The sequence below is a fragment of the Glandiceps talaboti genome, chromosome 17 (genome assembly GCF_964340395.1).
Source record: "Glandiceps talaboti chromosome 17, keGlaTala1.1, whole genome shotgun sequence".
NCBI classification, from domain to species: domain Eukaryota; kingdom Metazoa; phylum Hemichordata; class Enteropneusta; family Spengelidae; genus Glandiceps; species Glandiceps talaboti.
In genome coordinates, this window is record NC_135565.1 from 502,089 (window position 1) to 515,663 (window position 13,575).

At 36.0% G+C, this 13,575-nt stretch overlaps 1 protein-coding gene across 1 annotated transcript in view; it reads left to right on the plus strand.

Moving 5' to 3' along the window:
- LOC144448303 (SCY1-like protein 2) overlaps positions 1-13,575 on the plus strand; it is a 153,696-nt gene that overhangs the window by 81,195 nt on the left and 58,926 nt on the right. Inside the window, exon 7 of the mRNA XM_078138490.1 lies at positions 11,328-11,444. Coding sequence (XP_077994616.1) covers positions 11,328-11,444 — 117 coding nt within the window. The remainder of the gene's footprint in view (positions 1-11,327; positions 11,445-13,575) is intronic.

Below are 13,575 nucleotides of genomic sequence, written 5' to 3' on the forward strand. Positions count from 1 at the left end.
GATGACAGTGTATAAAAGACTTGGGAATAGATGACAGTGTGTAAATGACTTGGGAATAGATGACAGTGTATAAAAGACTTGGGAATAGATGACAGCGTGTAAAAGACTTGGGTGTTAGAACTCAATGGAATAGATGATAGTGTATAAAAGACTTGGGAATAGATGACAGTGTATAAAAAGACTTGGGAATAGATGACAGTGTATAAAAGACTTGGGAATAGATGACTGTATAAAAGACTTGGGAATAGATGACAGCGTGTAAAAGACTTGGGAATAGATGACAGTGTATAAAAGACTTGGGAATAGATGACAGCGTGTAAAAGACTTGGGTGTTAGAACTCAATGGAATAGATGACAGTGTATAAAAGACTTGGGAATAGATGACAGTGTATTTAAAGACTTGGGAATAGATGACAGTGTGTAAATGACTTGGGAATAGATGACAGCGTGTAAAAGACTTGGGTGTTAGAACTCAATGGAATAGATGACAGTGTATAAAAGACTTGGGAATAGATGACAGTGTATTTAAAGACTTGGGAATAGATGACAGTGTATAAAAGACTTGGGAATAGATGACAGTGTGTAAATGACTTGGGAATAGATGACAGTGTGTAAATGACTTGGGAATAGATGACAGTGTATAAAAGACTTGGGAATAGATGACAGTGTGTAAAAGACTTGGGTGTTAGAACTCAATGGAATAGATGACAGTGTATAAAAGACTTGGGAATAGATGACAGTGTGTAAAAGACTTGGGAATAGATGACAGTGTATAAAAGACGTGGGTGTTAGAACTCAATGGAATAGATGACAGTGTGTAAAAGACTTGGGAATAGATGACAGTGTATAAAATACTTGGGAATAGATGGCAGTGTATAAAAGACTTGGGAATAGATGACAGTGTATAAAAGACTTGGGAATAGATGACAGTGTGTAAAAGACTTGGGAATAGATGACAGTGTGTAAAAGACTTGGGAATAGATGACAGTGTATAAAAGACTTGGGAATAGATGACAGTGTGTAAAAGACTTGGGAATAGATGACAGTGTGTAAAAGACTTGGGAATAGATGACAGTGTATAAATGATTTGGGAATAGATGACAGTGTGTAAAAGACTTGGGTGTTAGAACTCAATGGAATAGATGACAGTGTATAAAAGACTTGGGAATAGATGACAGTGTGTAAATGACTTGGGAATAGATGACAGTGTATAAAAGACTTGGGAATAGATGACAGCGTGTAAAAGACTTGGGTGTTAGAACTCAATGGAATAGATGACAGTGTATAAAAGACTTGGGAATAGATGGCAGTATATAAAAAGACTTGGGAATAGATGACAGTGTATAAAAGACTTGGGAATAGATGACTGTATAAAAAACTTGGGAATAGATGACAGCGTGTAAAAGACTTGGGAATAGATGACAGTGTATAAAAGACTTGGGTGTTAGAACTCAATGGAATAGATGACAGTGTATAAAAGACTTGGGAATAGATGACAGTGTATTTAAAGACTTGGGAATAGATGACAGTGTATAAATGACTTGGGAATAGATGACAGCGTGTAAAAGACTTGGGTGTTAGAACTCAATGGAATAGATGACAGTGTATAAAAGACTTGGGAATAGATGACAGTATGTAAAAGACTTGGGTGTTAGAACTCAATGGAATAGATGACAGTGTAAATGACTTGTGAATAGATGACAGTGTATAAAAGACTTGGGAATAGATGACAGTGTAAAAAGACTTTGGAATAGATGACAGTGTATAAAAGAATTGGGAATAGATGACAGTGTGTAAATGACTTGGGAATAGATGACAGTGTATAAATGACTTGGGAATAGATGACAGTGTAAAAGACTTGGGTGTTAGAACTCAATGGAATAGATGACAGTGTATAAAAGACTTGGGAATAGATGACAGTGTGTAAATGACTTGGGAATAGATGACAGTGTATAAAAGACTTGGGAATAGATGACAGCGTGTAAAAGACTTGGGTGTTAGAACTCAATGGAATAGATGATAGTGTATAAAAGACTTGGGAATAGATGACAGTGTATAAAAAGACTTGGGAATAGATGACAGTGTATAAAAGACTTGGGAATAGATGACTGTATAAAAGACTTGGGAATAGATGACAGCGTGTAAAAGACTTGGGAATAGATGACAGTGTATAAAAGACTTGGGAATAGATGACAGCGTGTAAAAGACTTGGGTGTTAGAACTCAATGGAATAGATGACAGTGTATAAAAGACTTGGGAATAGATGACAGTGTATTTAAAGACTTGGGAATAGATGACAGTGTGTAAATGACTTGGGAATAGATGACAGCGTGTAAAAGACTTGGGTGTTAGAACTCAATGGAATAGATGACAGTGTATAAAAGACTTGGGAATAGATGACAGTGTATTTAAAGACTTGGGAATAGATGACAGTGTATAAAAGACTTGGGAATAGATGACAGTGTGTAAATGACTTGGGAATAGATGACAGTGTGTAAATGACTTGGGAATAGATGACAGTGTATAAAAGACTTGGGAATAGATGACAGTGTGTAAAAGACTTGGGTGTTAGAACTCAATGGAATAGATGACAGTGTATAAAAGACTTGGGAATAGATGACAGTGTGTAAAAGACTTGGGAATAGATGACAGTGTATAAAAGACGTGGGTGTTAGAACTCAATGGAATAGATGACAGTGTGTAAAAGACTTGGGAATAGATGACAGTGTATAAAATACTTGGGAATAGATGGCAGTGTATAAAAGACTTGGGAATAGATGACAGTGTATAAAAGACTTGGGAATAGATGACAGTGTGTAAAAGACTTGGGAATAGATGACAGTGTGTAAAAGACTTGGGAATAGATGACAGTGTATAAAAGACTTGGGAATAGATGACAGTGTGTAAAAGACTTGGGAATAGATGACAGTGTGTAAAAGACTTGGGAATAGATGACAGTGTAAAAAGACTTGGGTGTTAGAACTCAGTGGAATAGATGACAGTGTGTAAAAGACTTGGGAATAGATGACCGTGTATAAAAGACTTGGGAATAGATGACAGTATGTAAAAGACTTGGGTGTTAGAACTCAATGGAATAGATGACAGTGTAAATGACTTGGGAATAGATGACAGTGTATAAAAGACTTGGGAATAGATGACAGTGTAAAAAGACTTGGGAATAGATGACAGTGTATAAAAGAATTGGGAATAGATGACAGTGTGTAAATGACTTGGGAATAGATGACAGTGTATAAATGACTTGGGAATAGATGACAGTGTGTAAAAGACTTGGGTGTTAGAACTCAATGGAATAGATGACAGTGTATAAAAGACTTGGGAATAGATGACAGTGTGTAAATGACTTGGGAATAGATGACAGTGTATAAAAGACTTGGGAATAGATGACAGCGTGTAAAAGACTTGGGTGTTAGAACTCAATGGAATAGATGACAGTGTATAAAAGACTTGGGAATAGATGACAGTATATAAAAAGACTTGGGAATAGATGACAGTGTATAAAAGACTTGGGAATAGATGACTGTATAAAAAACTTGGGAATAGATGACAGCGTGTAAAAGACTTGGGAATAGATGACAGTGTATAAAAGACTTGGGAATAGATGACAGTGTGTAAAAGACTTGGGTGTTAGAACTCAATGGAATAGATGACAGTGTATAAAAGACTTGGGAATAGATGACAGTGTATTTAAAGACTTGGGAATAGATGACAGTGTATAAATGACTTGGGAATAGATGACAGCGTGTAAAAGACTTGGGTGTTAGAACTCAATGGAATAGATGACAGTGTATAAAAGACTTGGGAATAGATGACAGTATGTAAAAGACTTGGGTGTTAGAACTCAATGGAATAGATGACAGTGTAAATGACTTGGGAATAGATGACAGTGTATAAAAGACTTGGGAATAGATGACAGTGTAAAAAGACTTTGGAATAGATGACAGTGTATAAAAGAATTGGGAATAGATGACAGTGTGTAAATGACTTGGGAATAGATGACAGTGTATAAATGACTTGGGAATAGATGACAGTGTGTAAAAGACTTGGGTGTTAGAACTCAATGGAATAGATGACAGTGTATAAAAGACTTGGGAATAGATGACAGTGTGTAAATGACTTGGGAATAGATGACAGTGTATAAAAGACTTGGGAATAGATGACAGCGTGTAAAAGACTTGGGTGTTAGAACTCAATGGAATAGATGACAGTGTATAAAAGACTTGGGAATAGATGACAGTGTATAAAAAGACTTGGGAATAGATGACAGTGTATAAAAGACTTGGGAATAGATGACTGTATAAAAAGACTTGGGAATAGATGACAGTGTATAAAAGACTTGGGAATAGATGACTGTATAAAAGACTTGGGAATAGATGACAGCGTGTAAAAGACTTGGGTGTTAGAACTCAATGGAATAGATGACAGTGTATAAAAGACTTGGGAATAGATGACAGTGTATAAAAAGACTTGGGAATAGATGACAGTGTATAAAAGACTTGGGAATAGATGACTGTATAAAAAGACTTGGGAATAGATGACAGTGTATAAAAGACTTGGGAATAGATGACTGTATAAAAGACTTGGGAATAGATGACAGCGTGTAAAAGACTTGGGTGTTAGAACTCAATGGAATAGATGACAGTGTATAAAAGACTTGGGAATAGATGACAGTGTATTTAAAGACTTGGGAATAGATGACAGTGTGTAAATGACTTGGGAATAGATGACAGCGTGTAAAAGACTTGGGTGTTAGAACTCAATGGAATAGATGACAGTGTATAAAAGACTTGGGAATAGATGACAGTGTATTTAAAGACTTGGGAATAGATGACAGTGTATAAAAGACTTCGGAATAGATGACAGTGTGTAAATGACTTGGGAATAGATGACAGTGTGTAAATGACTTGGGAATAGATGACAGTGTATAAAAGACTTGGGAATAGATGACAGTGTGTAAAAGACTTGGGTGTTAGAACTCAATGGAATAGATGACAGTGTATAAAAGACTTGGGAATAGATGACTGTAAATGACTTGGGAATAGATGACAGTGTATAAAAGACTTGGGAATAGATGACAGTGTGTAAAAGACTTGGGAATAGATGACAGTGTGTAAAAGACTTGGGAATAGATGACAGTGTAAAAAGACTTGGGTGTTAGAACTCAGTGGAATAGATGACAGTGTGTAAAAGACTTGGGAATAGATGACAGTGTATAAAAGACTTGGGAATAGATGACAGTATGTAAAAGACTTGGGTGTTAGAACTCAATGGAATAGATGACAGTGTAAATGACTTGGGAATAGATGACAGTGTATAAAAGACTTGGGAATAGATGACAGTGTAAAAAGACTTGGGAATAGATGACAGTGTATAAAAGAATTGGGAATAGATGACAGTGTGTAAATGACTTGGGAATAGATGACAGTGTATAAATGACTTGGGAATAGATGACAGTGTGTAAAAGACTTGGGTGTTAGAACTCAATGGAATAGATGACAGTGTATAAAAGACTTGGGAATAGATGACAGTGTGTAAATGACTTGGGAATAGATGACAGTGTATAAAAGACTTGGGAATAGATGACAGCGTGTAAAAGACTTGGGTGTTAGAACTCAATGGAATAGATGACAGTGTATAAAAGACTTGGGAATAGATGACAGTATATAAAAAGACTTGGGAATAGATGACAGTGTATAAAAGACTTGGGAATAGATGACTGTATAAAAAACTTGGGAATAGATGACAGCGTGTAAAAGACTTGGGAATAGATGACAGTGTATAAAAGACTTGGGAATAGATGACAGTGTGTAAAAGACTTGGGTGTTAGAACTCAATGGAATAGATGACAGTGTATAAAAGACTTGGGAATAGATGACAGTGTATTTAAAGACTTGGGAATAGATGACAGTGTATAAATGACTTGGGAATAGATGACAGCGTGTAAAAGACTTGGGTGTTAGAACTCAATGGAATAGATGACAGTGTATAAAAGACTTGGGAATAGATGACAGTATGTAAAAGACTTGGGTGTTAGAACTCAATGGAATAGATGACAGTGTAAATGACTTGGGAATAGATGACAGTGTATAAAAGACTTGGGAATAGATGACAGTGTAAAAAGACTTTGGAATAGATGACAGTGTATAAAAGAATTGGGAATAGATGACAGTGTGTAAATGACTTGGGAATAGATGACAGTGTATAAATGACTTGGGAATAGATGACAGTGTGTAAAAGACTTGGGTGTTAGAACTCAATGGAATAGATGACAGTGTATAAAAGACTTGGGAATAGATGACAGTGTGTAAATGACTTGGGAATAGATGACAGTGTATAAAAGACTTGGGAATAGATGACAGCGTGTAAAAGACTTGGGTGTTAGAACTCAATGGAATAGATGACAGTGTATAAAAGACTTGGGAATAGATGACAGTGTATAAAAAGACTTGGGAATAGATGACAGTGTATAAAAGACTTGGGAATAGATGACTGTATAAAAAGACTTGGGAATAGATGACAGTGTATAAAAGACTTGGGAATAGATGACTGTATAAAAGACTTGGGAATAGATGACAGCGTGTAAAAGACTTGGGTGTTAGAACTCAATGGAATAGATGACAGTGTATAAAAGACTTGGGAATAGATGACAGTGTATTTAAAGACTTGGGAATAGATGACAGTGTGTAAATGACTTGGGAATAGATGACAGCGTGTAAAAGACTTGGGTGTTAGAACTCAATGGAATAGATGACAGTGTATAAAAGACTTGGGAATAGATGACAGTGTATTTAAAGACTTGGGAATAGATGACAGTGTATAAAAGACTTGGGAATAGATGACAGTGTGTAAATGACTTGGGAATAGATGACAGTGTATAAAAGACTTGGGAATAGATGACAGTGTGTAAAAGACTTGGGTGTTAGAACTCAATGGAATAGATGACAGTGTATAAAAGACTTGGGAATAGATGACTGTAAATGACTTGGGAATAGATGACAGTGTATAAAAGACTTGGGAATAGATGACAGTGTGTAAAAGACTTGGGAATAGATGACAGTGTGTAAAAGACTTGGGAATAGATGACAGTGTAAAAAGACTTGGGTGTTAGAACTCAGTGGAATAGATGACAGTGTGTAAAAGACTTGGGAATAGATGACAGTGTATAAAAGACTTGGGAATAGATGACAGTATGTAAAAGACTTGGGTGTTAGAACTCAATGGAATAGATGACAGTGTAAATGACTTGGGAATAGATGACAGTGTATAAAAGACTTGGGAATAGATGACAGTGTAAAAAGACTTGGGAATAGATGACAGTGTATACAAGAATTGGGAATAGATGACAGTGTGTAAATGACTTGGGAATAGATGACAGTGTATAAATGACTTGGGAATAGATGACAGTGTGTAAAAGACTTGGGTGTTAGAACTCAATGGAATAGATGACAGTGTATAAAAGACTTGGGAATAGATGACAGTGTGTAAATGACTTGGGAATAGATGACAGTGTATAAAAGACTTGGGAATAGATGACAGCGTGTAAAAGACTTGGGTGTTAGAACTCAATGGAATAGATGACAGTGTATAAAAGACTTGAGAATAGATGACAGTGTATAAAAAGACTTGGGAATAGATGACAGTGTATAAAAGACTTGGGAATAGATGACTGTATAAAAAGACTTGGGAATAGATGACAGTGTATAAAAGACTTGGGAATAGATGACTGTATAAAAGACTTGGGAATAGATGACAGCGTGTAAAAGACTTGGGTGTTAGAACTCAATGGAATAGATGACAGTGTATAAAAGACTTGGGAATAGATGACAGTGTATTTAAAGACTTGGGAATAGATGACAGTGTGTAAATGACTTGGGAATAGATGACAGCGTGTAAAAGACTTGGGTGTTAGAACTCAATGGAATAGATGACAGTGTATAAAAGACTTGGGAATAGATGACAGTGTATTTAAAGACTTGGGAATAGATGACAGTGTATAAAAGACTTGGGAATAGATGACAGTGTGTAAATGACTTGGGAATAGATGACAGTGTATAAAAGACTTGGGAATAGATGACAGTGTGTAAAAGACTTGGGTGTTAGAACTCAATGGAATAGATGACAGTGTATAAAAGACTTGGGAATAGATGACTGTAAATGACTTGGGAATAGATGACAGTGTATAAAAGACTTGGGAATAGATGACAGTGTGTAAAAGACTTGGGAATAGATGACAGTGTGTAAAAGACTTGGGAATAGATGACAGTGTAAAAAGACTTGGGTGTTAGAACTCAGTGGAATAGATGACAGTGTGTAAAAGATTTGGGAATAGATGACAGTGTATAAAAGACTTGGGAATAGATGACAGTATGTAAAAGACTTGGGTGTTAGAACTCAATGGAATAGATGACAGTGTAAATGACTTGGGAATAGATGACAGTGTATAAAAGACTTGGGAATAGATGACAGTGTAAAAAGACTTGGGAATAGATGACAGTGTATACAAGAATTGGGAATAGATGACAGTGTGTAAATGACTTGGGAATAGATGACAGTGTATAAATGACTTGGGAATAGATGACAGTGTGTAAAAGACTTGGGTGTTAGAACTCAATGGAATAGATGACAGTGTATAAAAGACTTGGGAATAGATGACAGTGTGTAAATGACTTGGGAATAGATGACAGTGTATAAAAGACTTGGGAATAGATGACAGCGTGTAAAAGACTTGGGTGTTAGAACTCAATGGAATAGATGACAGTGTATAAAAGACTTGGGAATAGATGACAGTATATAAAAAGACTTGGGAATAGATGACAGTGTATAAAAGACTTGGGAATAGATGACTGTATAAAAAACTTGGGAATAGATGACAGCGTGTAAAAGACTTGGGAATAGATGACAGTGTATAAAAGACTTGGGAATAGATGACAGTGTGTAAAAGACTTGGGTGTTAGAACTCAATGGAATAGATGACAGTGTATAAAAGACTTGGGAATAGATGACAGTGTATTTAAAGACTTGGGAATAGATGACAGTGTATAAATGACTTGGGAATAGATGACAGCGTGTAAAAGACTTGGGTGTTAGAACTCAATGGAATAGATGACAGTGTATAAAAGACTTGGGAATAGATGACAGTATGTAAAAGACTTGGGTGTTAGAACTCAATGGAATAGATGACAGTGTAAATGACTTGGGAATAGATGACAGTGTATAAAAGACTTGGGAATAGATGACAGTGTAAAAAGACTTTGGAATAGATGACAGTGTATAAAAGAATTGGGAATAGATGACAGTGTGTAAATGACTTGGGAATAGATGACAGTGTATAAATGACTTGGGAATAGATGACAGTGTGTAAAAGACTTGGGTGTTAGAACTCAATGGAATAGATGACAGTGTATAAAAGACTTGGGAATAGATGACAGTGTGTAAATGACTTGGGAATAGATGACAGTGTATAAAAGACTTGGGAATAGATGACAGCGTGTAAAAGACTTGGGTGTTAGAACTCAATGGAATAGATGACAGTGTATAAAAGACTTGGGAATAGATGACAGTGTATAAAAAGACTTGGGAATAGATGACAGTGTATAAAAGACTTGGGAATAGATGACTGTATAAAAGACTTGGGAATAGATGACAGCGTGTAAAAGACTTGGGAATAGATGACAGTGTATAAAAGACTTGGGAATAGATGACAGCGTGTAAAAGACTTGGGTGTTAGAACTCAATGGAATAGATGACAGTGTATAAAAGACTTGGGAATAGATGACAGTGTATTTAAAGACTTGGGAATAGATGACAGTGTGTAAATGACTTGGGAATAGATGACAGCGTGTAAAAGACTTAGGTGTTAGAACTCAATGGAATAGATGACAGTGTATAAAAGACTTGGGAATAGATGACAGTGTATTTAAAGACTTGGGAATAGATGACAGTGTATAAAAGACTTGGGAATAGATGACAGTGTGTAAATGACTTGGGAATAGATGACAGTGTGTAAATGACTTTGGAATAGATGACAGTGTATAAAAGACTTGGGAATAGATGACAGTGTGTAAAAGACTTGGGTGTTAGAACTCAATGGAATAGATGACAGTGTATAAAAGACTTGGGAATAGATGACTGTAAATGACTTGGGAATAGATGACAGTGTATAAAAGACTTGGGTGTTAGAACTCAATGGAATAGATGACAGTGTGTAAAAGACTTGGGAATAGATGACTGTTTAAAAGACTTGGGTGTTAGAACTCAATTGAATAGATGACAGTGTGTAAAAGACTTGGGAATAGATGACAGTGTGTAAATGACTTGGGAAGAGATGACAGTGTGTAAAAGACTTGGGAATAGATGACAGTGTGTAATCTAAATGACTTGGGAATAGATGACAGTGTGTAAATGACTTGGGAATAGATGACAGTGTGTAAAAGACTTGGGAATAGATGACAGTGTATAAAAGACTTGGGAATAGATGACAGTGTTTAAAAGACTTGGGAATAGATGACAGTGTATAAAAGACTTGGGAATAGATGACAGTGTTTAAAAGACTTGGGAATAGATGACAGTGTTTAAAAGACTTGGGAATAGATGACAGTGTATTTAAAGACTTGGGAATAGATGACAGTGTATAAAAGACTTGGGAATAGATGACAGTGTATAAAAGACTTGGGAATAGATGACAGTGTATAAAAGACTTGGGAATAGATGACAGTGTATAAAAGACTTGGGAATAGATGACAGTGTGTAAAAGACTTGGGAATAGATGACAGTGGAATAGATGACAGTGTATAAAAGATTTGGGAATAGATGACAGTGTGTAAAAGACTTGGGAATAGATGACAGTGTATAAAAGACTTGGGAATAGATGACAGTGTTTAAAAGACTTGGGAATAGATGACAGTGTGTAAAAGACTTGGGTTGAAGAACTCAATGGTTGTTGTTGGTAATGTTAGTGCTTGACAAAAAATCTACACCAAAATATAATAAATTAGATATCGTTTGATGGGTGATCTGTACACAAAGATGGGAATGGGATCTCCAGCAGAATCTAAATAATAGGACCTTGTCTCATGTCTACAACTGTTTTATCTAAATAATAGGACCTTGTCTCATGTCTACAACTGTTTTATCTAAATAATAGGACCTTGTCTCATGTCTACGACTGTTTTACCTATTATGTGCTGGTAATTGAGATTAGTTTTATTGTAAGGAGAAGAAAACTGTTATTTATCAAAATCTTGCTATTCTGTGAAAAGTAAAACTAAATTTGTGCAACTAATATTTTAATCTGAATTGTATTATTTCAGTTGAATTCACTTCACATGTCAATGTTAAAGTGTTTACCAGAAACATTGAGAGACTACGTCAAGATGTTATTTAGTCCAACACCAACTGTCAGACCAGATGCAAACCAACTAACTAAGGTAAATGTTATTTAGTCCAACACCAACTGTCAGACCAGATGCAAACCAACTAACTAAGGTAAATGTTATTTAGTCCAACACCAACCGTCAGACCAGATGCAAACCAACTAACTAAGGTAAATGTTATTTAGTCCAACACCAACTGTCAGACCAGATGCAAACCAACTAACTAAGGTAAATGTTATTTAGTCCAACACCAACTGTCAGACCAGATGCAAACCAACTAACTAAGGTAAATGTTATTTAGTCCAACACCAACTGTCAGACCAGATGCAAACCAACTAACTAAGGTAAATGTTATTTAGTCCAACACCAACTGTCAGACCAGATGCAAACCAACTAACTAAGGTAAATGTTATTTAGTCCAACACCAACTGTCAGACCAGATGCAAACCAACTAACTAAGGTAAATGTTATTTAGTCCAACACCAACTGTCAGACCAGATGCAAACCAACTAACTAAGGTAAATGTTATTTAGTCCAACACCAACTGTCAGACCAGATGCAAACCAACTAACTAAAGTAAATGTTATTTAGTCCAACACCAACTGTCAGACCAGATGCAAACCAACTAACTAAGGTAAATGTTATTTAGTCCAACACCAACTGTCAGACCAGATGCAAACCAACTAACTAAGGTAAATGTTATTTAGTCCAACACCAACTGTCAGACCAGATGCAAACCAACTAACTAAGGTAAATGTTATTAGTCCAACACCAACTGTCAGACCAGATGCAAACCAACTAACTAAGGTAAATGTTATTTAGTCCAACACCAACTGTCAGACCAGATGCAAACCAACTAACTAAGGTAAATGTTATTTAGTCCAACACCAACTGTCAGACCAGATGCAAACCAACTAAAGGTAAATGTTATTTAGTCCAACACCAACTGTCAGACCAGATGCAAACCAACTAACTAAGGTAAATGTTATTTAGTCCAACACCAACTGTCAGACCAGATGCAAACCAACTAACTAAGGTAAATGTTATTAGTCCAACACCAACTGTCAGACCAGATGCAAACCAACTAACTAAGGTAAATGTTATTTAGTCCAACACCAACCGTCAGACCAGATGCAAACCAACTAACTAAGGTAAATGTTATTTAGTCCAACACCAACCGTCAGACCAGATGCAAACCAACTAACTAAGGTAAATGTTATTTAGTCCAACACCAACCGTCAGACCAGATGCAAACCAACTAACTAAGGTAAATGTTATTTAGTCCAACACCAACCGTCAGACCAGATGCAAACCAACTAACTAAGGTAAATGTTATTTAGTCCAACACCAACCGTCAGACCAGATGCAAACCAACTAACTAAGGTAAATGTTATTTAGTCCAACACCAACCGTCAGACCAGATGCAAACCAACTAACTAAGGTAAATGTTATTTAGTCCAACACCAACTGTCAGACCAGATGCAAACCAACTAACTAAGGTAAATGTTATTTAGTCCAACACCAACTGTCAGACCAGATGCAAACCAACTAACTAAGGTAAATGTTATTTAGTCCAACACCAACTGTCAGACCAGATGCAAACCAACTAACTAAGGTAAATGTTATTTAGTCCAACACCAACTGTCAGACCAGATGCAAACCAACTAACTAAGGTAAATGTTATTTAGTCCAACACCAACTGTCAGACCAGATGCAAACCAACTAACTAAGGTAAATGTTATTTAGTCCAACACCAACTGTCAGACCAGATGCAAACCAACTAACTAAGGTAAATGTTATTTAGTCCAACACCAACTGTCAGACCAGATGCAAACCAACTAACTAAGGTAAATGTTATTTAGTCCAACACCAACTGTCAGACCAGATGCAAACCAACTAACTAAGGTAAATGTTATTTAGTCCAACACCAACTGTCAGACCAGATGCAAACCAACTAACTAAGGTAAATATGATAAATTAAAAATACACGAACCTGATCTTCAAATATTGCTGTGTCATTTTGAGATGTCATTGTAAAACTACATAATGTATTAGAATTATCATACTACACACAGCTTGACAAGCCAAGTTGAACAAGTTTGAACAGAAATATGGGTTTGTATACCTTAGCATTGGAATGAAGTTTAGATAATGTTAATCTAACTAATATTTATTCATTTCATTT